General features: G+C 41.4%; 1 protein-coding gene across 3 annotated transcripts in view; it reads right to left on the reverse strand.

Annotated features, from left to right (window-relative positions):
- MAPRE2 (microtubule associated protein RP/EB family member 2) overlaps positions 1-27,398 on the reverse strand; it is a 56,027-nt gene that overhangs the window by 1,073 nt on the left and 27,556 nt on the right. For 2 of the 3 annotated variants that reach the window (XM_082753115.1, XM_082753114.1), the window contains 4 exons: positions 24,902-25,047; positions 22,659-22,872; positions 12,346-12,485; positions 5,701-5,859 (listed from right to left, as the gene is read on the reverse strand). In XM_082753115.1, coding sequence (XP_082609241.1) covers positions 5,701-5,859; positions 12,346-12,485; positions 22,659-22,872; positions 24,902-25,047 — 659 coding nt within the window. Of the gene's footprint in view, positions 1-5,478; positions 5,605-5,700; positions 5,860-12,345; positions 12,486-22,658; positions 22,873-24,901; positions 25,048-27,398 lie in introns of all 3 variants that reach the window. The other variant, XM_082753113.1, reaches the window with a different exon arrangement.

Here is a 27,398-nt window from a genome sequence, read left to right on the forward strand (position 1 = left end):
TTCAAAATGGAGTAAAAACACTTCCATGGAGTAATTAGGCATATTCATGTTGATTTGCTTATGATATTGTGAACTGTGCAAGTCCAAAAGTAGTACAGAAACAAACAAAGCGAGCTGTTTCCTGAGCAGAATTTTGTGACTTACAATAAAATGCATTTATTTTGCTTTTAATCGATGTATACGCAGTACTGATACTTCCCCCAAAAAAGTGTCAGTTTTCATCCTCACAGCGTTAGCTGTTCTAGCAAGTGAGCAGTTCAAATAACCAGGTAGTGAGATATTCCAGTCAGATGCTATATCATAGCATCCCGATGTCCTCCCATTTTCAGCCTGTCCACCGATTTCTGAACCTGTCTGCTACAGTTTTCCCACAATCTTCACTCCATGTTTGTATCACAAAATGGACAAGACGCTTTTGCCATCACATACTTTAAAAATTAAACTCACTTTTTTTTTTTTTTTTAGGTCAGCTACACTACTTTCCCCAAATGATATATACATGCTAGTACAGCCCAGAGTTCAAAGGCTATCAAAACCACGATTTTCAATGTTACCCAGAAAACATAGCCAAAGATTTGCTAAGCATGAACACATTTTCTTTGGAAGAAGTCCAGTATTCACTGATTTACAGAGCTACTGGTAGAAGGCAGGCGATCACTAATGAACACCTTCTTGCAAATGATTATTACACAGTATTTTCTAGAACGGTGCCTCTGCATATACATTCCTGTTGTGAGAGGAAACCCTGACTGAGAAGAATGCTGGATCCTCATTGCACGTGATACAAGTTTTTAAACAGTTTCCAATTTAGAGACAACAGACCTGGTATCTTGAGTTGGCCTAGATCTATCAGAGCTCAGAAAGGCTGGCTGTTTCTTACAGCACTCTGTATTCCCATCAGGTGTAGCTACATGTACAGATTCTCTCTTAAGTGCATTTCCATCCTTCCACAGCACACTTCGCTGAAAAGATCCTACACATCTACTCCCTGCCCTGCATTAGTAGTGCTCAGCTGTAGGCAACTCTCAAGGAAAACCCTTTTCCAAGACACCGAGCTGCCACTGGAAATGCACCCTCGCTGATGAGGTGCTTCTGCAGAACTTGCCTGGCTCCCAGCAACTTCCATCAGAAGCGAGCGGCCTGGACAACAGACTTTAAGACACTGATAATGCCAAGCTTTCAAACTGGAGGCAAAAATTGAAAGAAAAAGGAGGCCATAATTTGAATCTTCCCGGAACAGTTCAGAGCAGCTTATACAATAAGAAAATGCTCCCCTTCTGGCAGCAAAATATTCATATTTCTAAAAGGCAGGAACAAGTAAATAAGGTCCCTAACATTTGCTGATATGACAAATACTTAGCTGTTTACCACATTGAGAAACAGCCAAATTTCATTTGGAAGTAAGCTTTCCATCACTCAGGTGCTATTTTCAGGTAGATGCCACATATATCAGTTGGGACAATTGCAGCTGTGTCTCATGGCCCTCTTGGGGGAACGATGCCTTTATTACATATGGTACACCAAGTCAAATTCTTTTTGCATGATATCTAAAAATCCCATCTTCTGTAATAGGCTGCAAGAGTGCAAGAATTCAAGGGTGCACCAGTTTCCAGGCAGAAGCTGCCAGCTGTAAGAACATGATCCTGTGCTACAGGGTACGAAAACTGAGGCTCGTCTCAACCTAATGAGCTGTGTGACCTGCTCTGCTATGTACCTGTTCAATAGGCTCCACATGTGCAGATTTTATGATACGCCAAGTAGAAAGCGCATTCATGCAGATTTTATAGGTCATGTACATGCTATCCTTTCATGCATAATAGGGAAAGCCTCTAACCACAGGGAGTGGCTTGGGAACCTACCCCGCAGCTCTGAAGAGGAGCAGTGGCTCCTCTCCTGCCAGGCTTACCTTTGATGGAAATGGTAAGTCTTACGTGGCTACCACAGAAGTTGTTCCGGGACTTGGGCACGTGCTTTCCAGTATGCACAGCTTGTATAAATACATGAAATGGGAAAGACAAGAATCACTCTGCACAATTACCTTGGGACTGTGGAATCTCCTTGAATAGCATCCCCTAATAAGGCAAGTAGTGGAAGGTCTATTTAGAGCATTTATTTCTGACTCAGATCACACGACCATGGCCATCCCTGCCTGCCACTGAGAGGGATGCTCGCTTCTGACCCTCAGTCCATCCGCCTCAAACCGTTCAGGTGTGCCTGCAGACTGCAAAGCTATTCTTTATCAAAACCAGCTGCTGTGTGGGGGTGGGTGCCTTTCCCAAAAGCAGCAACAGATGTGGCGGCTGCTAGAGCAGAAAGATACAAAACCAACTGAATTTCAAGCAATTTGTTTGGAAATGTGAGCTGAGCAACCCAGAGATCAAAGAGCAGCAATCCATCCAACTTCCGCATGAACTGAACCAGAACAGCCTATCTAGGAAAGCAAAAGCAGCAGCAATTTTGCTTTATGCCAAGGCCTATATGGCTCCAGCTTCCATAACCAGACACGTAGCCTCTTCTGGCTCTTCTGTCGGAAGCTCTCCTGCTATAAAACCAGACTACCAAATGCTTTGCATACTATCCAAGGTCTCAGTGCTGTCTGTAGCAGTCACAGCATGAGTGCTAGAGGCCACGCTTCCCTGCAACACCCTAATGCATCCTTTTTCAATAGCATTCGCTGACTACTTTGATTTTTTTTTTTTTAACTAAGAAGCAGAAAGATTACAAATAAGCAATTTGTAATCAAAAATTACGAAGGATTACAGACTGATCAGCTAAACTTTAAATGCAGCTAGCAGATACAACACCCCTCTTGCATAAGCAAAGACGGGTAATGAGGAGGTTTAGAACAGAACTGTACCAGGGAGAATAAGCCTTAAAACCACGAAACCCAAATAGATACTTGTGCTGAAAGACTCAAAACACCAGTAAAATAAAGGAAAAAAGTCTTAAAAACTTAGCCTTTACTGAATTAAATGAAACAAGCTCATGAGGTTACTTGGTTGAAACTGTGCTGTGACTTGGAATTCTGAAAAAATATTTATAAAAAAATACAAACAAAACCAAACCATTAATGTGAATTTGACAAAAATCCCTCCAATGCAATACTAAAATGATCAAATGTCTGGAAAGCATACCTTTTAAGTTCTAAACTTTTTATTTGTATTCTGAGTCATTCTACAATAGAATTCACCTGACAGCCTACAATTCTCATGGGGGACCTATGAGCTACTAGGAGACTTGAGCACTTGAAGTGCTGTCCAGACTTTTCTTCTTTTACGAGGATTAAATTAAGCATAATGCAAAATTAGGATATACAGAGAGACTTGTCCCTTCTGAATAAGTTGGCATGAAAAATAGGACATGATCACCACGAGGAGTACAATAGACTCCTGTCACATTACAGCTATGAAGGAAGAGTTTGAGATCACTATGGAATGGTTATTGGAGGAATGAACTGAAAATGAATTTAACTTGGCTGTGATATTTAAGTACAAAGGCTTTGGTCAGGTATGACTTGTGCAGTATATGTGAGCTGCATTACCTCACATCTCCCTCCTTGGAGAAAAACCTCATGGCCACAGTATCTTTTATAACTGCCATGAATCCTGAAAATTAATGCAAACTTTTTTTCTCCCTCTAGGCCCTCAATATTTAAGACACTCTGAAACAGAGATTACAACAATCTAAGCTGGATTTACCATGAACTTATTAGCAAGAAACCAGGAATGCTGAAGTAGCTTGTGCTTTGGGGCTATTTCCCATCTGGGGCTTGGGAAATCTAAACTGCTGTTACCAAGGGATTAACCCACAAAGTATGGAGAGATAAGAGAATTTAACTTGGAACAACTTCATTACACAGAGAGAAAAAACAGAAGTTATAGTCAAAGCAGGCCGATGAGACAGCAAAGTATGAAAGCAAGAAGTAGGCATCAGCAAGGTAACCATGATGTTTGGTTCTCAGTCTCTGCACACTTGGGTTTTGTTTCAGCAAACCATAGTCTGTCTACTAAGCTGAAGAGGGGATGTGCACCCCAGAAGGTAAGGAGATGAATTCTGTCACTGAAAGGCAGGAAAAAAAATGAGTGGGGAATGACCTCTGTTCTTCCCTGAGAGGTCAGGGCTCTGCTGCTGCTGAAGTGACATCCACGGCCTCCAGCTGGAAGCCCATTCTAGATAAAGGCACAGCTCGTGTATCTAGCTCATGTGCAGGCACTGACGATGCTTTCAACAGGAAAAGTATTGGAGGAAGTAAGCAGATAACACAGCAAGATGTGGACTAAAGTAGGACATTTTGTAATGTGTGCTGCCAGCAAGGAAAACTGCAGGAAGAAACGCAACTAATGCATTCCTTGGCTGGGAATCGCTTCCCATTTAAGCCAACAGAGACAGATGTGGTAGGGGTATAGGGAGAAGAGGGATTTTTCTGGCTTTGCTTTATAAATAAATCACTGTTCTTGAATCCAGAAGACATTTTCTCTGACCACTATACGTATGTAATTCTTTTAGCCTGTTATCACGTGTCTAGCAGATTTGTCTGATTGTTTACTCCTGCAAAAATAATGGTTTTCTCCTCCTTTTCCTCTCTAACACTCACCCCACACCACTGAACAAATCCTCTTTCCCCTGTCACTTCTAATCTGAGCAGTGGCCTCTGTCAGTGACAAGCTTGTGCTCCTCTTGCACCCAACATTCGTTTGTGCTCTACTAGTTTATTTTAGACAAGCATACAATTCAGCAGCTGCTTCAGCACAACTTTTGATATAAATTTTAAGTCAGCTGACTACTGCTGCAGCAGCTTTGTGGGAACAGATGTAAGAAAGGCTACAGTGCCACAGGGCTACTGAGAGATTAGGCTGATGCTTATACGCTCTGGAGCCAAAGCTATCGTCCAGTGGAGACTGAGGGGTCAATTATCAGAACAGCGCATACAGGGATTTAGTTAACATGAATAGCAGTAGTTCAGCTAAATCTCTACTGAATCATTATCCCTGAGTGTATCTGAGGAATTTAACCAGGATCCTTTACAGCTCCTTGCTTTGTTCAGTGTCTACAGTGCCGTGTCTAAGATGCAATGAGATTCTCGTTTAATCTTGCAGACAATACATTTCTGCAATTTTGGTAATAGAGGATTATTGGGTTTGCACACTGAAGAATTTTGCCTATAGCAACAGGATAAAAAATGCTAAAGAGCATTACTTCTGCAGACATAATTATGCATTTGGCAACCTGCACTGTACGCACTATGACACTGCCACATGGGAAAGAGAAGGTTCACAGCTGTAGACATTAAACAGCACCTCTGTGAGAAATTCTCTTTTTTTAGTTCTCAACACCTCACAGAACACGAGAAACACTTCATGCAGAAACATAGGAGCAAAACAAAACTAAGTCTCAGGACCACATGAAACCAATTTAATACTGTGACACACACCCTCCCATTTCAGAGTAACTTTAGCAAAAGTAGAAAACAAAACCTACACTGAAGCAGCAAAAGGCAGCCGGCCTCCCGAGTCTATTCCCCAAGCTGCAAAGTCTGTTTGTGAAAGCAAGCTTCCATTTGGGGGGAGGATTCATGGAAATCCTAGCTGCTACTGCTCTGCTGACCTAGATATAGGACATGACCCAATACTGTGTCAATAATTTCTTTTATAGAATTAAGCTGTTCTGTCTCAATAAAATGTACATTAAACTTGAACTTACGTGTTCTTCTGAAGCATAAAGGACTTCCATTAGCCGATGGACAAGGTCATTATTCTCTCCCCCATGTTCCTGGCAGAGAAGTTCAATCTCCCTTAGTTTGCCAAAGTAGAAATCTCTTTCCTTCTCCACGCCTTCAAGTGCAAGTTTTAATGAATGTACCTGCATACAAACCAGCACATGGTGCATCAGTTGTGAAGAGCACTACAGACAAAACAGCTCAGTCTAAAATCATGTGTGCCAACCACCACCCTAAATACATATTCATTTTTATAGCTTATATTCACAAAAAGTAAATTCCACTTTTTTTTTTTTGAAGTGCTAGACTCATTATTACACAACAAACAACAGTAAATCAGCCTTCCCCCACTATGCCTCGTGGATGCTTCTTAACCTTGATCCTTAGAGGTCAATTTTTTCAGTGTTCTTTTATATTGAAACCTAAAGCAGCAGTTCAAGAGTCAGAGCTATTTAAGATCTGGCTTCTAATAAAGCTGCCAGAAATGTAATGTAATGGTAATTAATAAAACATTCAGCACAAGAATTGCATTACTCTGCCTGGATTAATGTGCAGTTGTTTGGAAGCCTACTGCATCTCCTCGCCTGAAAATATGCAGAGCTAGTAGAAAAGCTCATAAAGGGAAATGGTCCAGTTAGGAAATTAAAAGGGCTAGCTGCAAGTGCTGCTGTGTTGTTTTTTCACCTCTTTGCTGCCTCCCCACTTGCTGAACCATCACAGACCTGTGTCTCAGCACCCTGAGGCTGCTGCAGCATGCAGTACCCAGGAGGTACTGTAGACTTTCTCGTCTGATTAATGTGCTGTCTCAAAAAGTCACAAATTTCAAGTATCATTTGTTACTGCAGCCTTCCACACGAGAGACTTTATGTTATACAGTTGGTCTTGATTTCTCTGCTGGGACTGCTGCAGAATGTGACCTTGAGGAATATGGGGCTGACAAAGAGCAAAGTCAGGACCCTTAACTTCAAAAGGGCAAACTTCCAGCTATTTAAAGAGTTATTGGATGAGATTGCCTGGGAAGCTGTCTTTAGGGACAGATGAACTGGTCAGAGCTGGTAACTCTTTAAGAACACTTGGTGTTATAGCGCAAGAGCTCTCCACCCTCATGTGTAACATATCCAGCAGGCAAGGCAGGAAACCGACATGGCTGAGCAAGGCCCTGCTGGTCAGACTGAGGAGCAAGAAGGAAATGCACAGGCAGTGGAAGCAGGGACACATGGCCTGGGAAGAGCACAGGGATGCTGTGTGGATGTACAGGGATGGGATCAGGAAAGCCAAGGCACAGATGGAACTGAGCTTGGCAAGGGATGCAAAGAATAACAGGGAGGGATTCTATAGGAACATTGCTCAGAAAAGAAGGGCCAAGGAGAGTGTGCCCCCCTCTGATGCATGTAAAGGGTGAACTGGTAATGACAGATACGGAGAAGGCTGAGGTACTCAACAACTTCTTTGTCTCAGTCTTCACTGACAGTCAGGCTTCCCACGTCTCTCATTGCCCTGAACCTGTAGGTGAGGGCTGGGGGAGCAAAGTCCCACGCACTGTAAGCAAAGAGCAGGTTCGAGGCCACCTGATGCAACTGAACAGCTACAAGTCTATGGGGCCTGATAACATGCATCCCAGTGTCCTGAAAGAATTGGCTGATACAGTTGCCAAGCCTCTCTCCATTGTATTTGAAAAGTCCTGGCAGTCAGGTGAGGTTCCCGTGACTAGAAAAAGAGAAACATCACTCCCCTTTCTAAAAAGTGTAGGAAGGAGGGCCTAGGGAACTACAGCCCAGTGAGCCCCACCTCTGTGCCTGGGAAAATCATGGAATAGATCCTTCTGGAAGCAGTGTCAAGGCACATGCAAGACAAGGAGGTGATCCAAGACAGCATGGCTTCACCACGGGTAAATTGTGCCTGAGCATTCTGGTGACTTTCTGTGATGGACTGACTGCATCAGTTGACAAGGGAAGACTGACCAATGTCATCTACCTGGATTTCTGTAAGGCCTTTGACACGGTCTCACATGATGTCTTGACCTCCAAATTGGATAAACAGATTTAAATGGTAGACTATTTGGTGGATAAGGAGTTGGCTTGAAGGCCACTCCCAGAGAGTGGTGGTCAATAGGTCTATATCCAGGTAGAGGCCGGTGATGAGTGGTTGTACCTCATGGATTTTTCTCAGGACCACTGCTCTTTAATATGTTTATCAACAACAGACAGTGGAATCGAGTGCATCCTCAGCAAGTTTGCAGATGACAACAAGCTGAGTGGTGCAGTTGATACATGAGAAGCAAGGGATGCCATCCAAAGGGATGAAAAAGCTAGAAAAGGGGATCTGGACAAGCTAGAAAAGTGGGCCCATGTGAACCTCATGAGGTTCAACAAGTCCAAGTGCAAGGTGCTGCACCAGGGGCAGGGCAATCCCAGACGTGAGCACAGACTGGGAGAAGAACTCACTGAGAGCAGCCCTGCAGAGAGAGACTTGGGGGTTCAGGTGGATGAAAAGCTCAACACGAGCCAGCAGCATGTGCTTGCAGCCTAGAAGGCCAACTGGGTCCTGGGCTGCACCAACAGAGGCCAGCAGGGTGAGGGAGGTGATTGTGCCCCTCTGCTCTGCCCTTGTGAGGCCCCACCTGGAGTGCTGTGTCCAGGGCTGGGGCCCCCAGCACAAGAAGGATGTGGGGCTGTTAGAGTGGGTCCAGAGGAGGGCCATGAAGATGAGAGGGTGGAGCACCTCTCCTATTGAGAAAGGCTGAGAGAGTTGGTGGTGTTCAGCCTGGAGAAGAGAAGGCTCTGAGGTGACCTTATTGCAGCCTTTCAGTACCTAAAGGTGGATTATAATAAAGATGGAGAGCAACCTTTTGTTCCGTCTGATAATGACGGGACAAGGGGCAACAGTTTTAAACAACACAAAAAAAAGGTAGATTTAGATTAGGTGTTAGGAGGAAATGCTCCACTTGGACGATGACAAGGCACTGGCACAGGCTGCCCAGAGCAGCTGTGGATGCCCCATCCCTGGAGGTGTTCAAGACCAGTTTGGACAAGGCCCTGGGCAACCTGGTCTGGTGGGAGGTGTCCCTGCCCGTGGCAGGGGGGTTGGAACCAGGTGATCTTTAAGGTCCCTTCCAACCCAAGCTGTTCTGTGATTCTATGCTGCTGCAAATCATTTGTGGGCAACCCAGTTATTAAAGATTAAGCTTCATATAAACCATGACACATATTGCAATACATTTTTATACGTACATATACATTTACACACATATAAGCTTAAAGGAGAAGAATTTTGTGGGCACCAAGCATAAATTACTGTACAACAGGGTATACATGATCAGTGTAGCCTAAGTGGCTCTCAAGTTCAGAAGACTGAAGCGTATCAACCAACAGAAATAATCAGGGATGAAGCTGCCTACAGTAAACATGCTGACCTCAACCATGTCCAAATTACTGCTGAATTAGCATCCACATTTTAAGGCCTGCAATTATACAAAATGTTTTCTAAGGAAAATATGCTAAATAAAATTAACTTGCATCAGATGAGACTTGAGTGAACTGACACAGTTTAATACAAAGTTTGTGTTGCCAGTTCTACTGCAAGCTAATTTGTTCCCTTCACCAGTTAAAACATCAGCAAAGTTCAAGTAATGCTTTGACAGCCTACTAAACCCTATCAGTTCATTTTTCCGTAAGTGCTGAGCTAGCGGTGCCTTTTTCTGACCTTTGATTGCACTCTCAGAGGTGTCAGACAGCAGACCTGACCTGTTGCCAGGGCAGGATCTCAGAGCATCTCATTCACGCACTAACCTGTTCCTTAGCAGCTGCCTGGGTTTGACACCCCAGATTCAAACTGTCAAAGGAAGACTATGTTTGACACAGTGACCAGTCACCTTAAGATTAACTATTTAGTCACAGGAAGTATGAATAGCAAAATGGAACAAAAGTTTACAATAATTTGGTCTATTTGTGTATCCTACTTAAATGTGAGGTCTTCCTCACGTTTAAGACGTGTCCTCTGGATCTGCAGCAACATATTCCTTGGGAGCAGCTCCTGCATCCAGACAGAACAAGAACTGAACTCCTTCCAGATCTCCTGCTCTGTGCAAGCTAGAGCTTGGAAAAACAACGAACTTCAGTTGAAACATTTGCAGTTACGAGTGCAGGCAGTCTTACCTTCTGACCCATTTACTATGAAGGCACTCTTGTTTTCATTGTATCACACTCACTCCATTTTTAAGGAACAGAATCATTAATCTATGCATATATGCACACAGTTAATTAAATACAATGTTCTGAACATTCAGACTGAAAATTAAGTACCTATTGTAAACATGCTGCTAATATGATACTGTTTTCAGCAATTAAGTCTAAACTAGTATCCAGTTAACTGTTCCTGGGACTACTCTCCATACTGAAAGGTCCTTTCTCCACATGTAATGGTTCCTGGTCTGTGTTCTTGCCTCAGCTGCACTGAGAAACCCTTTGGGAGAGTGTTAGTTGGCACAGACCAAAAGCACAGCAGGGACCACTTTACCATTTTAATGTTATGGATAATCAAGTTCCAGTGCACAGCGACATGCCTTGGAAGCGTTTAATTTACTAGCACAGTCCAGGGCAATAGCTATGACCATTTTAAGAGAAACTTTAAGATTGTTGGGGGCCATTAAACCAGCAAATGTTACGGATGGCTTACAATTATTGCAAATAGCTCATTAAGCAACCCTATGGTAAAATCTAGTACATGGCCATCCCCACTACTTAAAACTTTCCACTACAAGTTGCTCATAAGTTTGGATGTCTGAATCTCCCTTAGCTGCCATTCATGAAAGGGCTGAAAAAAAGCCTGTTACAACCACATAAGAATATGATATCAACAGATACCATTTAACAACTTTTACTAATAATCAAGACAGCAAAGGAGTATAAATGGCTCCTGCCCATAATTCCCATGGTTGCTGGAGAGTGGGGAAAAATGGGCAATTTGGCTCTTCCAGCATATTCAGATAGAAGATCAAAAACACCTGGCTCAAAGCTGCTTGCACCATAACAAAAGGCAAAAAAAGCTACGTGCCTGGGGTGCACAATTAATCATTAATAGAAAATGAGATACCAAATGCTGCCAGCATTCAAAAAAAAAAAAAAAAAAAAGCTTCCTAGACCATTCTAGCTAGAAAAGGTCTCTTAAAAACTAGCTTTTAAAATGCCAACTTTCCAAATCTTCAAAATTTCTCCTTGGTGATGGGGAAAATCATCAGTTTTCCTCAGGGTGATTTGTATATAAAGCTCAAGGTTTTCACATGTGAAGTTGCTAGGAATACATTAGCAGTGGATGTGATAGTGACTGCCTGTTTGTATTTTAGTAAAGATCAAATATTTTTATCTTGCTAAGACCCCAACTGACTTCTTGCTGAAGTGAACACATTCTGACTTCTAAGTGCAAATGTCATGGATTTAAACCACATTTAAGTGATATTTGAGCTCCACTTACAATGATAAAAAAAATCCATCAAATATATATACCCATTCCTTGTACAACATATCAAACATCTCTGTTACAGCAAGCAACAACTGAACACCCAGTTGGAAGCTTGCTGTTGCTCAGAATTACACACTGAAGGCAGTACATCATGTTTGGGATGTGGCTATCCGTCACCACTTCAAGTACATAACAGTAACCAAGAACTTGCAGTTAGTGCCCAAACAAACTGAAATCTGTGCTGTTCAGGTCAATGAGAGCCTGAAACTGAAATGCCCTTAATTGTGGAAAATTATACTTGATCTTCTCAAGTATAATTCTCTTCTCTTGACTTCTTCCTGTATGCAGCTGCTGGGCAGCTCTTGCTCTAAAATATGAATCTTTTCCTTTCTATTTTCCTCCATCTAGGGCAAATACAGGAATGAGGTCTCATTTATACTAGTGGCCTTGACACCATCCTTGACAGCACAGATTTAAGCCAGATTCAGGTATTTCTTTATGTCCAGTGCAGACACTCTTGAATGTCCAAGAATGACAGAGTGATGTCAGACCACAAATAGCATAAATGAAAATTAAGGCTTTACCTTCACAACACTGAAGAAATTCTGAAATTGTCTTAATTATATTGCAGATTATTATTCGTAACTAGGTATTTTCACAAAGGTAGTTTCCATTTTTAAATTAAAAATGGCATATTACCTTCTGAAATCTTTCATTCCAGAAAGCAGAGTGCAATGAGCTAGTCTCAGTTCAGCTGCAATTCTCTAACACCTTGATATTACAAACAGGCTTGTCTTCTCCACAACACATTAAAGTGATTTATTTCAAATTTGTAGCACACAACAAAGACAGTATCGAGATTTTTCCTATACAAGTGAAAAAAAGCTATATCCCAAAACCTAATTAATACAATTATCTGTAATGAAGCTCTCATACTTCAGTAAGACTTACCTGCCACTGCTAAGATCTCCTTTTAGAATTACTGGCACAACACCAGTCATCTCTATTAAATGACATTTTAAACAATAAATCTTTTTTCTTCCCAGCTGAGCTATTTCAATCTTTTGTCCCTTCATAATTCTGGAGGATATCATTCAGCAGAGGGCAATATTAGATTTCATGCCTGTCTGTGGCAATAAATGCATCTAATTTCACGCCTAAAACAAATTTACCTGTTCGCTGAGCTGTATGACTTGAGTTTCCAAATCTTTATCTGATTTGGATGCTGAGCTGCTCGGTGCAGCTTTTTTTGCTGAAGATGGGCGAGAAGGTGTTGATCCTGGTTTAGAAGCTGGACTGGATTTAGCAGCACCTAAAAGGTACAATAAATAACAATGATCAAGACTTATCCCTGGGATAAATACGCTCTTATTAACCTGATACTGAACTAAGCGTATTTACAGACGGCCATTCACACAATTACTTCAAGAATACAGTGGAAAAAGTTCCAGTGTTCTACCTTAGGAAAGGAAAAACTAGATTTCCCAGCAGTTTTACTTTGACCTTACTACTCAGAGTGAAGCGACTCCGAAAGTAAAATAAATAAAAATCAGATTAGGGGTATAAAGGTCCCTTAGCTGTCGGCAGCTTTCAGTTCTTTAAAAAAAAAAAAAAAAAGATCCCATTAAGAGACAATTCCCCCAGCCCAATATTTACTGTACGTATCTATCCGCAATCCCCCTGGAGAAAGACAGACTTGAAATAAAGTCAGCTACACCACCTGCGTGCTTCCCTCATTTTCACAGCATCCCGTCACAGAGACGAGGCATTGAGATTCAGACAGCGCGGGCAGAGCTCAATCCACCGGTGAACTCGCTGTTGCCATAGGGACCAAGCGATCTGTGCTGATCTGCTTAGGTTTCGCTATTTGTCTCCAATTACTTGCACTGCAGACCTGACTGAGCACAGGGAAATGCCTTCACCAGCAAGACCAGCAGCTACTAAGTACATACAGGCACACCTCGCGGCACCAGTGGTGCACAAATGCCCCGTCAGAGAAATGTTGGTGAGACAGGCTTTGGAGAGCCTCATCATGGGAGCCTCAGCTGGCTCCCCACCCCACCAATGGGTCTTCTAAAGAAGAAAAAACACTTGTACAGATGTGCTCTGGGCTCCATAGCCTTCCTCCACTGTCAGCTTTTCTTGGCTCTGAAGCCAAGAGATAGACCAAATCCAGTAAGTGCCCAAATGCCAGCTGAGCTCTGAGCTTGCAGTTCATCACAGAATGCTTTGGGCTGGAAGGGACCTTACAGACCATCCAGCCCAACTCCCTGCCATGGGCAGGGACACCTCCCCCCAGACCATGTTGCCCAAAGCCCCATCCAGCCTGGCCTTGAACACCTCCAGGGATGGGGCATCCACAGCTTCTCTGGGCAGCCTGTGCCAGGGCATCACCACCCTCACAGTAAGGAATTTATTCCTAATATTTAACCTAAATCTGATGGCCAGCTGCTCCCCCGAACCGAAGGAGGAGGACACACTTCAGATTGCTCCGCTTTGTCATTTTCACAACACATCTCCCATTTCAGACAACATTTTAATGGAGCAATGTGTTGGTAATGATGTTCTACAAATGCACCACCGGCATGAAAGCACAAGGAAAGGGAAAGAGAGGAAGGCGGTGGGGAAGAAGACTTGGAGACTGCCCATACGACCAAGGCATACAGGTCCTGCTGTCTTACTGACCTAGGCTTGAGTACAATGATCCCTTGGAGGAGCTGAAAAATGACGGGAAAGAACAGCAGTAATAGTTGTTTAAACTCACCTCCAGAAGACTTCAGATACCAGTACACAGACTCACTAAAGTTGGGAAAATTCAACATAGTCTATATGCCTGAAGATTTTTTTTTTTTAAACCATCACACAGACCAGCAAAGAATAAATCACTAATGGGAGACAACTGAAAACGTCAAGATCTTTTGCTGCTATTTATTTCTGTGGGCAATCTAAGAAAAAAATTAGTCTGTTTTCATTATGCTTTTTCCAGGTTGGGTTGATATTTTGACTAACTAAAAGTCAGCTACTTCAGAATGGAATTGTTAAGGTGCTTTCAAAGCCAGGAAGATTACATTTATTTGGGTTAGCAGATAACTAGAAGAAAATAGGTGTTGAAATATGCAAGAGAAACACATGCATGAATGAAAATATGCATGAAATTATCACTTGGACTGTAGCACTCTAGCAGCATTGTTAAAAGACTTCACTCCCTGCTATCACGTTCAACTCAATTTCCCCATTTCTTATTGCTTCCTACAGCTGTAGAATGCAGTCTGGGACACGAGCTGAAACTTAAATGCTATAAAACAAGCTATGGACTTTCAGATGTGAGACCTTGGCCTACTCCTCTACCAACTATCCTTCTTTTTCAATGGCAGAACCAGACTTCCTCTTCAAGTACCCTCACAGAAGTGGAGGACATGCTGCCTAGCTTTTTCCAAGGGCAGCACCCCCAGACCTAGCAGCTTCTCACAGTTTCCCCTCAGGGTTATAGTGCATGCCCTGAGCAAGGCAGGCTGTGCAGCTGCTGCACAGCGCTCCCTCTCCTGCTCAACCACCCCACAAGCAAGCTCAGTCTTTGTAGGCTATGGCACTGATCACAACAAGCCAAATCATTAGGCACACATCACTTTTTTGAACTGGAGAGAGAGTTAAGGACAGCACAAGCACAGACATTGACTCCTCAGGTATTGTGATTTGCAGCTGAGGCACCCTCCCAGAGCACACTGAACAATCTCACACCACCACCATCTGTGGACAGAGAGGACTGGAAAGTACCAAATACAAGGCACTGTGTTCTGCCTTCCTTTGGAAGCCACAAAGCCTTCTGAATTTCTACAGTGAAATGCTACTAAGCTTTATAAAGTCCCAACAAATGAAAAGAAATTGACTTTTGCTGTGCTGCTCAGGATTAGCTGTTAAATCAACACGTATTCTAACTTCAGGAACACACTTATAAACCAGCTATATGATCTGAGCATTTCAGACAGTATCAGCAACAGCTGGACAGAACTTAATTGCAACAGAATGCCTTGGGTTTTCTAATTTAAAAAAAAAAAAAGCTTTAATGCACATTTATTCTAAAACATTGTTTTTGCATTCAGCTCAGAGACAACCCTCCCATTTGTAACAGAAGCTTGATTTCATAAAGAAATTAAAGGATGCTGGTTTGTAGAGTACTGCGAAGTGCTTGAGACAGCCAGATATCTAAATGGAGATGAAAGATCATAATAGACCTTAATAACTTTGCTATTAAGCACCACAATGACTTTGCAGTCAATTAGTGCAGGCATAGAAGAACTCCTAATTTGTTGTTCATAGGTGCTACATAATACAAACAGTTCAAATTCTCTTCAATATTACATCTTCCATGAAAATATTTATTGTTCATCTCCAAAAAAATCATTTATACTGGTAGTTGTTTAGTAAGACTTTTCAGGCATCCCACATGACCTGCATCATAAAAAGTAGGTTTATTTGTTTTGCTTGGACAGCAGTCCATGAAGTCCTATTTCCATATTCTGAGAAAGCACAGTGTTTTATGCTAAAATCTTATATACAACATACACTCTTATCAGCTCTTTTCACTGAACTCAGAGAACTGCATCTTAATCAGTGCTGTAAATGTTACCTATTACAGATTTGTTTCCACATGTACTGTAGATGTTTAAAGAGAAGTGCAGAGTCCTGCACTGAGAGGAGAGACGCCAGTCCCCAGAACACAGAAGATGCAGTGATTAACACTGCATCTTAATCAGTGCTGTAAATGTTACCTATTACAGATTTGTTTCCACATGTACTGTAGATGTTTAAAGAGAAGTGCAGAGTCCTGCACTGAGAGGAGAGACGCCAGTCCCCAGAACACAGAAGGGGGTCAGCTGCCCAGAAAGCAGCACAGCAGAAAAGGACTTGGGGGTGGACACCAAGTTGGACATGAAGTTGGGCACTTTTCAGCGGTGCCCAGTCAGAGGAAAAGAGGCAGGAGTTGCAACTTGAAACGAGGTAAATTGTATTTAAACTTCAGAAAAGAATCCTTTCCTATGTGGGTGATGGAGCACTGGCACAAGTCGCCCAGAGAGGTTGTGAGGTTTTCTCCTTGGTGATCTTCAAAAGCTGCCTGGATGTGGGCACCCTGCTCTGGGTGGCCCTGCCTGAGCAGGGGGTTGGAGCAGGAGACCTCCAGAGGTCCCTTCCAGCCTCCATCCTTCCATGAAAACAACTATTCCAGAATGTTCTGCTTTTAGGTCAATACAGGGTTCAATTTGATATTTTTAAAATGTATTGCAGCTGCATCAATTAGCACCTGGATAACTTTTTGTACCTGCCCATGTAACACTAGCAGAGACGAGAAAAGTTCACTTTAGCACTGACTGCTTCTAAATACAAATTACTAAAGAGAAGATATTTTGTTCTTGTACTGAAATAAGCAAGATGAACTGATTTTGAAATACATTAGAGTTTTCTATCTGTGGGGCTCCAGAAACAATTACAAGTCAGCTTAATCTTAATTAAATATATCCCCACAGCTCCAGCTTTATTATTCTTTTCACTAAACACAAGCTTTACAGGCAGATGTGCACTTCCAAAATATGAAGCAGTACGTGTTGGCACTGTGTATGTTTTGGGTACAACAGAGCCAGGCTTCGGATGCCAGGTCGCTTTACATCCCGAGAGCGGTCTTGCAGACGAGACCTATTTAATGTTTAAAGACAGATTTTCCTTAAAGCTCTATGAGCAATTAGTGCTCTGTTAAATGTTTAGGTAAAATTGCAGGAAAACACAGGAATGACTGCAGTGTGGAAGTGTGAGGACAATGTGGAGTGCAATAGTAGCCCTGAGCAAGCAAGGCCTGGCTGAGCCCTCACAGCTATTGCTTCAGGGGAATTTGGGAACCACTTGCAGTGCATCATTCCAATTAAAAATTTTGAAATTTTATTAATTTCAAGTTGAAAAACTTCAGAAAGCGAATATTCCTGACTCATGCCGCAAAAGAATAAACAAACCCACCACGAGGCCACAGAGCTAGCAATTTATTCACCAACCCAAGTCTCAAATCACTTAAAACAAATGAGTGAGAACAGTAAGCAAATTAATACTCCCGCATGCTTATTGTTACAGCTACGTTGGGATGCAAGAAGCTGTTCAATTTAGGGATGCTTGGTGGCACTAGTGATGACAACTGATGCTTAATGGGAATGAAACGACCTCGGACAAAATCTGACAACTTGCAGCATCCCAACAAGCAGCAGCCCGGCTGTTCTGTGGTACTGTCTTCCCTCGGGGCTGGCAGGACCCCTCTCTCCTCAGCTCCTCACACGTCCATCACTGCTGGCTCCAGCAGTCAGATGAGCTCTGCTCAGCAGTGCTGCCAGAGAGCTGGCAAAGAGACGTTTGTAATAATACCTGAACATGAAACACTAACCAAAAAATTTCAACCGAGCCACCCAAACGAGAACATACAATGGAGTCTACTTGTCAGATGAAAAAGTTTTGTTTGTGGCATGACGGCCTCAGTTCATCTTTAACAGGAGATGACTTGATAGACAGGAACTAACCACAGCCTTCTCCCCATCATAAAATGATGACTTCTCTTTAGATTTAAAATAATCAAAATTTAAATGGCCAACATTAATTCCTGTTAACTGAAACCCCTATTTTCTCTAGAAAAATCTTCAAGCATGCAAGCCTTCATCTTCAGTGAATGAAACCACTCCACATAGGCCTAACAGAAGAAAACGTTTTAAAATTTGAAGTGATCCAATAAAAACAACAAACAAAACACCACAACCCTAAGAATTACGAAATTCTGCAACTATCTACTTAGCCATCCCAAAAGGAAAACAAAAATCTGAAAAAATATTCAAAGTACATTGAAATACGAAAGATCGAGCAAAAAATTAAGCAAGATTTAAGTAAGGTGCCCATAATACGCTTAGTTGTAAGATGGCAATTTTCACCACTGTTTTTCAAACACTGTTGTCTCATTAAAAAAAAAAAAAAGTCCCTTTGCTCCTGCACTACAAGCAGGGTTGCTATGTGGTCTGAACTCTGTCTCAGTGAGTTTTAAAATTAAATTCTCCTGATGTGCATAGAGGGAGTGCATCTGTATGAAGGCTGAGCCATTTCCCCCCCCACCTCGCACATGCCGTTCCTGCGGGGCTGCACACTTCTTTGGCCTCACATGAACTAGACATAAAAGCATTTAAAATTTGTCACCTCGCAGCTCTTCCTATCTTCAAGCTCTTCCACATAGCTCTGGAGCAACACACCATAACCAACAGGGGTTACCAACTGCCTGCAATTTGGGGAAAAAGCAGCAGGTTTTGGTGGAAAGCAAAAAAAAATGCATTGGAATGAGCTCTCTGGTCCCCCGGGATGCTTAATTATATCACCAACTGCTACAATAAAGACTGGTTTTGTTGAATATTTTTACCCCTCAAAATTAATTCGCAGCACTTCTGCCGCTACAGGGTGTACCATTTCCCTAAAGGACATGGGCATTTTTCTTGCGTAACTGGCTCTTCGATGGCGTACACACACACACACGTATATATATATAGCATCCGTGTACAAACAGTTCATTCTGCCCTGGTTATTTTCCCTGTCATAGCACGATTATTTTTAGCTCTCATGTGATCCGCCAGTATTTTCCAGCTCTGCTTTAGTCATCCTGCTCTCACAGAATATTTCAGAATAAGAAGACGAGCAGCCTTCAGATCTAAGAACCTCTCACATTTTTAGCTGGTACGTAAATAATTTTATTGAGCTGTCTTTTACCCACATATTTTTGACACTCCATACCCTGCAAAAAGCAGTGCCGTGTGGAGATTGGCTCCGATACAGAGGAAGGCTTACATAAGCCATTAGCTAAAATCCTGACCACCGGATCAAAATTTTCAATTTGATCAGATGAAGCTTTTCTGCCTCCTCTTTCCCCCCCCCCCCCCCTTACAGGAAGGATTAGAACCGGCACAAACAACCGGGCATGAACATTTTAATCCCTCACAATAATTGTGACTCTACATCTGTAGGCTGTTTACCACTGTGCTAGGGAAAAGCAGGAGCTGTAGGAGACCTAAAGGCTCAGGGCTGGTAGATGGCATCATATCCAAAAGCAGCTGTGGTACTGCTGGCAGAGAGCCTGCACGGGTGGGCTGTGCTGCTGGTTCCCCTCCGTAAAGGATGAAAACTTTGGTGTGAGAGCCTTTGGAAGGGGTAGGGAAACGGCTGTAGGTGTGCTCTGCGATTAGCACAAGAATGGGTGTGTTTTCAGACTTCTCCAGTTCTGGTTTGTTTTTAAAAGCATCTTGAAAAATGAAGTCTGGACCACACTTGGCTCTTGCAGAGACTGCAGGTAAATACCCACCTACAGGTGCAGAAAGCAGCAACCAGATACAGCGGGTCTGCCAAGCTTTAGTGTCAGGTTAAAACACCCCAAATAATACTAACTCATTACAGCTACCGTATTAGGGTAAGCTTTCAGAGTGCTCTCTAGGGATTTGACCACTTTTTTGGAAACTGAATCATATATCTTAGTCCACCCCCGAAAGGACAGTGCTAGAACCCCAGTTATGAATAATGAAAGAGATTAGCACCTCCTAAATCACTCAGAAACAAAGCTCTGGCAAAGAGCGCTGGAACAGCTATTCTGTGGAACAGTATGAATCATCTGAAACACACGTGAAATAACTAGGAGCTAAATATATTACTCCCTTAAATATGTACATACATCAATTTGGAATAGGCGGATTTAAAGGTCAGTGACAAAAACAAAAATACAATGTGAATGACTACCCGTAAGCCTACTTGCTCCTGAGACTGAACAGAAGATGCATACACATGGGTGCGTCTGCTGCATGCTGTTTAAATACTTTTGGATTATGTTAAAAGACCTGCTGGTTTCTTTATTTTATAGCACTACCGCATCTTTTTGTTTTGTTAATTATTTGAAATTCATTACAATTTCAAAGCCTCAGCGGTAAAGTAAAGCAAATCACATGTTAAAAATAGCATAAAGAAAACACACAAAAATAGAGGCAAGCTACTGTGGCAAACTGCAATTGATGCTGGCAAACGTTTGCAGCATTGGTGTAAGAGGTTGCTGCATCAAGCAGCCCACAATGTTTATTGCTCCCACAACAAAGTCGGTGGAAGTAGAGCTGTGCCCTAAACCTCAGCTATTTCACCAAAGACCCAGGGTTGTGGAGTAACAAAACAAATCGGCATTAAAGTTATAGATAGCTATTTAAACTATGCCATCTGATGTTGCACTTACTCGTGGGCATACATTCCCTCTTTGTGATTGTATTATTGTGGAAGATGTAACTCCAGATGGGGCAGAGAATTCTTTGGTTGCTGTAGATCTCAGATTTTTTTTTTTTCCCTTTTTAGTATAAATGGCTAAGCTTATTTTACTCATATGGGCAGTGTCATTAAGGTTCCTATAACCACTGCAGTGCACACATGCATGTACAGGCACACACCCAAAACAGAGGTACAGAAGCACCTCTTTGATGAGCATTTCTCAGCTACCACATCCTACCAGCTTAACCCCAAACAGCAGAAGCTTAGGCACACACAAGCCTGCGGATGTGAACAGCCCTCCTCCCTGAGTGTCCTACACCAACAGGCACCCTGTAAGGGCTCCCATTCTTTTAAGCAATCAGGCAACATGACGTTGTGAGGTGAGGCACAAAGACATCAGTGAAATTAAAACATGCTCAACTGGAAATTGGATAAACCTATGACTGACACATAACCAACACAGTCCTGTTCAACACAAGCAGCAATAAAAGATAGAACTCTTGCTTCACCTAGCCTCAGGCAACTCTATACCCTTCTTCCCTGGTTCAAAAAAAAAAACCCACTACACTAGTGTCCTTCCCACCATAATTCCATACAATAATTAAATAATTTAATCAATACTTAAACAAGGCAGCTTTCCATGAAACAACTAACTTCCACAACCATAAAATCTTAACAGAAATCATCTCAGTTGTCCTACTCCATACAGAAGGCATGTGACATGCACTTATACAACCAGCAATAGGACATGAGATCATTGTGTCAACATCCAAATGAACTGGCTGCTTCCACTCCAACAGCAATTCTATTTCTCACCTCCACAGCTTTAATTTGGATGACATATTTGTGACTTAGGTAAAAACAGACCATTGGCAAAACGACTTAAACATGGTTTTTAATACCTTGTTTAATGGTATTCTAAATTCCAGTTTCTCAAATGGACCACACCATGGTATTAGCACTTGTTTCAAGACACCACACAGAAAATTATACCATACCAAGTCCTGAAATTCAAAAGCTTAGATGCAAGATGGTGCAAAACAAAGATGTGAAAAAACAAAACAAAACAGAACTTCAGAAGCTCAGAGCATCACTGGCCTGCTATTTGGTGCTAAACTTACTGGGAGCACTAAGGAGATGAAGGCAGCTGGCCAAATATGCTCACCTTTGACGTCAGAAATGATCAGAGCAGAATGTGGAAATCAGTGTATGATTCCAAAGCTTAAGCCAGTCTAAAACTGAGGTTGCCTGCCCCTGTTGCCAGCACCAGTATATATCTGAGCCCATGAGAGAATACAGGTCACAGAATTATGCCAACTGAAAATCAATCATTATTGCCTGGGTTAGCACGAATAAGGTAAACCCAGGACACATCAATAAAGGAATTAAGTGTGCATACATGTGTGCTTATGTGTGTACAAACCTACATATCTCCAGGCAACCGACCCCAGCACCACATGTTTAGTGGTTAATTTAAAAAAAAAAAAAGTTCTGTTCTCTTGTTCACTTAACTCAGTTATCAAGAAAAACAGCATCTGTTTAGTGACCAGTAGTGCCTCTATTACATAAATACTGAAGATCAGGCTTAGTTGTTTAGATCCTAGTTGCTTAGTTGCAGAAACACAAGGCAAAATGTGAAAGGACAGGTGTATCTTCAAGAATAAGCAACAGCTCCATGTTGCTTACATAGGGGACTAGCGTACCTGAGCAATAACCATGTGCAAAAGCACAAATCAATTTTTTTTTTCTTTCTAAACTGCACTTAGGATTTGACAACATAAGAAAAATAATTTAAGAAAATCAGCTCGGTTCCAATTTCCTGTATGGGTGGAGGTGTGTGAAAAAGCACACCCCCCATTTCCTTCTGTTGAATATACATGCACACACCACAGGCAGCAATCAGATGCTTAAAAGCCTTTTTCTTCACCATCAGATACCACTAGAGTCCACAAAATTTATATCAGAGCTTCAGTGGGGGAGGCCCTACCGCTGACAGAACTGGGCCTGACCAGACAGCACCATGAAAAGTTAACTTCTGCCATCTCAGATGCTAAGCCTATGACAACACAAGAAGATTGGCCTGCGCACATAAGGAAATAATTTCTAACTATTATTTAGATAAAATGGGTCACAGTTTATACTCATCTTCAGAGACAGAAATGGAATTCGTTATGATGCAAAATACCTGCAGTAGGAGAATTTGCATGGTGAGACTTTTTGGGCAGGTTAAAGATCTGTTCACCAGGATCTGGTGGGGGAAGAGCGTCTTGGCCTTGTCGAGCTTCCACGGGATCATATTCCTTTCCATCATAGTTAGCATCAAAGAACTTCTTAAACCATTGAATGAAATCTAAGTTGTCTTGGAAGCGCCCTTTGACCAGTTTTTCCACTGGAATGACCTGAAAGTTAGAATAGAGGTTCCAGTAAAAACATCATTGCCATTTTTAAATTAATACACACACAATTATTTTTGTTTTAAAAAAGCAAAACCCCAAACTTCTAACTCTTTCAGCATATATTCCTCTGACATAATTTTCTTCCTAAATGGGAACAAATTACGTTGGAATTGCAAGGGTCTTAAGAAATAAAAATGAAATAAAATGAAGACCCAGCCTTTAAACTAGCTCCATGGTATATGCGAGCTATATGCCAGCCTTTAAAACTGCTCTTCCAGAGTTACCCCTTTCTTCCTGCAGTGACAGCCGTGGTGAACGAAGCTATCCTTGGAATAGCACTACTCAGCTAACTGGGGATTTCTGTTTTTTAATGAATACGCTGCAGTTGGGCATACTAACGGTGACCTATTCTTCAAAAAAAAAAAAAAAAAAAGTCCAAAAGTTCCTTGCTCTGTTGTACTCTTTACTACAAAAGCCCAGTAGCTTTTCCAAGACATGCTGAAATTCAAACCAACCTACATTTTGGCAGTACATGTTCATCATATGAATTAACCCTGAGGTTTTAACCTTGTAATTTTTTTCCATTCCATATATAGCTATACATAGCATAACTTGTTGACCTGAAAAGGTTGACTAAAATGCCTATAAACTTTCAGCAGAAAAAAAGAGGCTATGGGGATGTCTCCATATCAATGCCCTACAAATTTTTTCACATAAATGAAACATCCAAGAGGTGACCCGTGGCAGTGTTAGAGTGTAAGGAGGTACTTCTATAATGCTCTGCAGGAGGCGCAAGCTTCCCAAATGTTGTGGGCAGGGAGTACCAGAGGCAATGCTGAAGGATGACTGACTACCTTGCTTTGCTTGATCCGTACAGCTGATTAAAGAACCTGGTTAAATATTAATGCTTCTTGAATGCATTCAATTTTCAGCTGGAAAAAGGGTATCTAAAACTGTTTTAATTTTCATTTTTTCTTTTAGGCTAAGCCAACAGCAAAGCATTTTGTAAGTCTACGATACTCCAACAAGGACTCACATAGCATTTTGCATGTCTTTTCTCATTGTTCCAATTGTGATATTTAATGCTCCATTGACAGAATAGAGCAAGTTTTCTGCCTATAGAAAAATTGACAGCGTTCAACTTTATTGGACCTTCTGATACTTCACTATCAAATCACTCAGTAAATAGAAGCACCCACAACTTTTCAGGAAATAATGAGGGTTTTCCTCTGCTTCATGAAAGTCTTGAGGGACTCCCTAATAAGGCTGTTCACTTTTCAGAATAAGGCAACACTGAAAGTCAGCGCAGAATCCTAAAATGATACACAGGCACCTCATTAAAACTTTAAGTATGAGAACATGATTTTTCATTATTCATTTTTATCAACGTAGTAATTTATATTTGTGAGTTCAAACTCTCAAACTCAAGCACAAATCCAACTCCTTATGGTTGTACAACAAGCCATTTCTAAGAGATCTCCATTCTTAACTTTAGAGAATCATATGCACGGGCCAACCTACCAAATCACTGGGTAAATCATTCCAGCTCTTGAATACTTGAAATTCCTTAAACCCAGTTTTGGACAAGAAACATGGAATACTTATAAGATCAGCATATTTCTAAGTAATTTTGTTAGAAATTCAGGTCATCAGTAATTTTACGGTATCTCAAATTAAGATTCTGGTGTTCAATGATGGCAAAGAATTTCCAACAGATGGTATTTTCTCAGAAGGGTCTCTGATATTAAGAAATAATGAGTTAGGCTCTACAATTTCTCAGCAGACACATGGACTCAATTTTCACTTTGTATCTTAACGAAGCATGCCAAATTTCTTCCCTCGTGCCCAAATACCCTTTTCAGATGATGAAAGATCAGGAACATCTTCACATACAACTTGTAACTCCAGTTCCAGTCAAAACTGGAAGTGGACTTAAGTGCTTTGAAGTTAGTTTCCCCTATTTATTGACTTTACTCAGCTTATACAGCTTGTGAAGCTTGAAGCGATTGAAATACAAATACAGAATTCCTACCTTATCCACATTCATTCTTTTAAACGATGCTTGCAGAAGCTTGAAGTTGTGAATGTATTCATGCTCCAGCTTTGCTTGAAACTTTACTTTCTTCAAGCTAATGCACCCTGGGAACAACATGTCCATGAACTGGCAGTAAGCTGCTCCTATAACAAGAGAATGCATTGACATTACATTGACATTAATCCAGATGCACCCAGCAAAGACCAAATGGCATTTATTGTCATGAGCAGAAAGCAACCGTGCTGAGTAAGTCTCTCTGTGGTTGTCCAACTCGATGCACCCAAGATTACTTGGCTAATGTACGATGAACAGTGTGACATACTCTGTGGAGTTTTTCCCATTCATTCCGGATGCACACAGCACTGTTGTACAACAACTGAAGAACCACCATGACTAATGCAAAGTGAATCTTTCTTCTATTTAAAACTGATGTTCTTGGAGTCCCTGTACACAGTAGGACTGTCCATACAGTCAGGAGATCACAGGCAGAATGGAAGTCTCCTAATAAGCTCCTTCAAACTTCACAGCCCCCTGAATTCAGCCAAGCCATGATCTTATTTTTTCTGGCAACTGAAGTTGGAAGCAATCCTATAGACTAGTGCCAATCAAGTCCAAGGCAATCATTCAAGATTACATCAAACCACGATTTAAAATAAAATTGCAAAGTTCCAGCTTGTTAAAACACACTAGTCATTTTCATCCCCTCTAAAAACAAGCTTCGTTACTGATCTTTATCGCCTGTGAAAAGCATTTAAATAAGCAGACTTTAGCACAGTCCACCCACTGCCCCTAATTTGAGAAGCTGGGCTGCAAGCTTTAGTTCTCACTCAAAACAACAAGGTTGCTAAGTTCAACTTTGCTAAGTTCAATTTTGAGGGCTATCTGAACTTACATATTAGAAGGTATGGGCGTGGATCTATAACCAATCCAGCACAGAGAGGGAAGTACATTGAAAAACTCCTAACCAGCGTACTGACTACAGCTAATACCTTGTATGTAGAGATCTTCCCCCTACAACATTATCATGTCATTATCATTTGCAAAATAAGTCTGTATTGTCGACTAACTTAAGTGTTTGAACGTTTTGAGCCTTAATTTCCAAGGAAATCTGAGGAAAACCAATCTCAGTTCTTCAGAAGTGTTTTCTAACCCACAAATGCTTTATAATCAGCGAAGATTCACTGAAGCACATTTCTGAAGCATAGGGTTGTTGAGCGTGTTAGGTCTCCACTTGAATACACGAGCCAGATAAATCATCACCTAAATACTCAAAAGTTAAATTTCACTTCCCCACAAAAAAAAGACTTCTGTGCTCTTAGTGCAAATCCATTTCAATAAACTTAAGCAGCCAAAGCTCACCTATGAGAGCTATTTTATCAAAAAAATCTGCTTATTGCTCATGCAGAAGCTCAATTAACAAATTGGGCACCTGGCTTGTCCAGTTTTACAGGAGTGGCAACAATAATTGAAACTTTAACACATTTTTCTCCATGGGTATACATGTGTTTCAATAGCACCAACTTTATGCATCCAGTAGCTCTCATTCTGTGTCTATTTAAGCATGGTATAAAGGGTTACAGAGCTTGTAACTTCCCCTAAAGAGATGTATAGAGTAAGAGTGGAGTCCAAAACCATTCCCTAAAATAGTGATATGAAATTTGATCAGGGACTTAACAAGATCAAGCCATAGTGCTGAAAAACACTTTTTTTTTTTTTTTAAATATCTCTTAATCTTGCCTAGCTTTGTGGAGGAAAACTGTCAAAAAAAATACACCTGATTTTCCAAGGACACCTTGTACTTAGCTGTTTGCAATGGTTTTGATATGATTAGGAATCTAAGATATTCCCTAAAGAAAAATAACCCTTCTGGCAGACTGCAAACATCAGATGACAAAATTTGCATCTTCTTATATAAAACTATATAAACAGAATTAGTTATTCAAACCTCATCCTCAGCAAGAGAACTAGCAAATGTGGAGCAACAGAAAACTGACATTACAATTAAAACTATGGTTAAGCAGATAGCGCATGGCTTGACTACATTTATTACTGTTTAATTCCATGCAAAAAGATTATTATGCAATCATTTCATGTTATAAATTGAATTTGTTCCTAACTCTGCCCTTTCATCCCCCCCCCATATCCCAATTATAAGCTTTACTCTGATATCTAAATAATTGCCTGGAGGTCTTGAAAATGCACTGTGCAACCTTTCATCTCCATCCTTTTAGAGAACTAGAAACCTAAAATGTTCACATGAGATTTCCTCGTCCTGCTCGTAATGCAAATTCCATTTGCTTGCCTTTAGACAGAGTCTTCCTTACTAGGTTTAAGACTCTACTTAAGACATTTCCTTGTGTTTCTTCTCCTCATTCAGACAGTTGTTTCTGTAGTTTGTGAGCCAGGAGGTAGCCCCAGGTTTGCACAGCGCTCGAGGGTAGCAAACACTGGCATACATCCACGTGACTGTACACACCCGGTCTCTCACACAATA

This window comes from Aythya marila (genome assembly GCF_965140915.1).
Source record: "Aythya marila genome assembly, chromosome: 2".
Lineage (NCBI taxonomy): Eukaryota > Metazoa > Chordata > Aves > Anseriformes > Anatidae > Aythya > Aythya marila.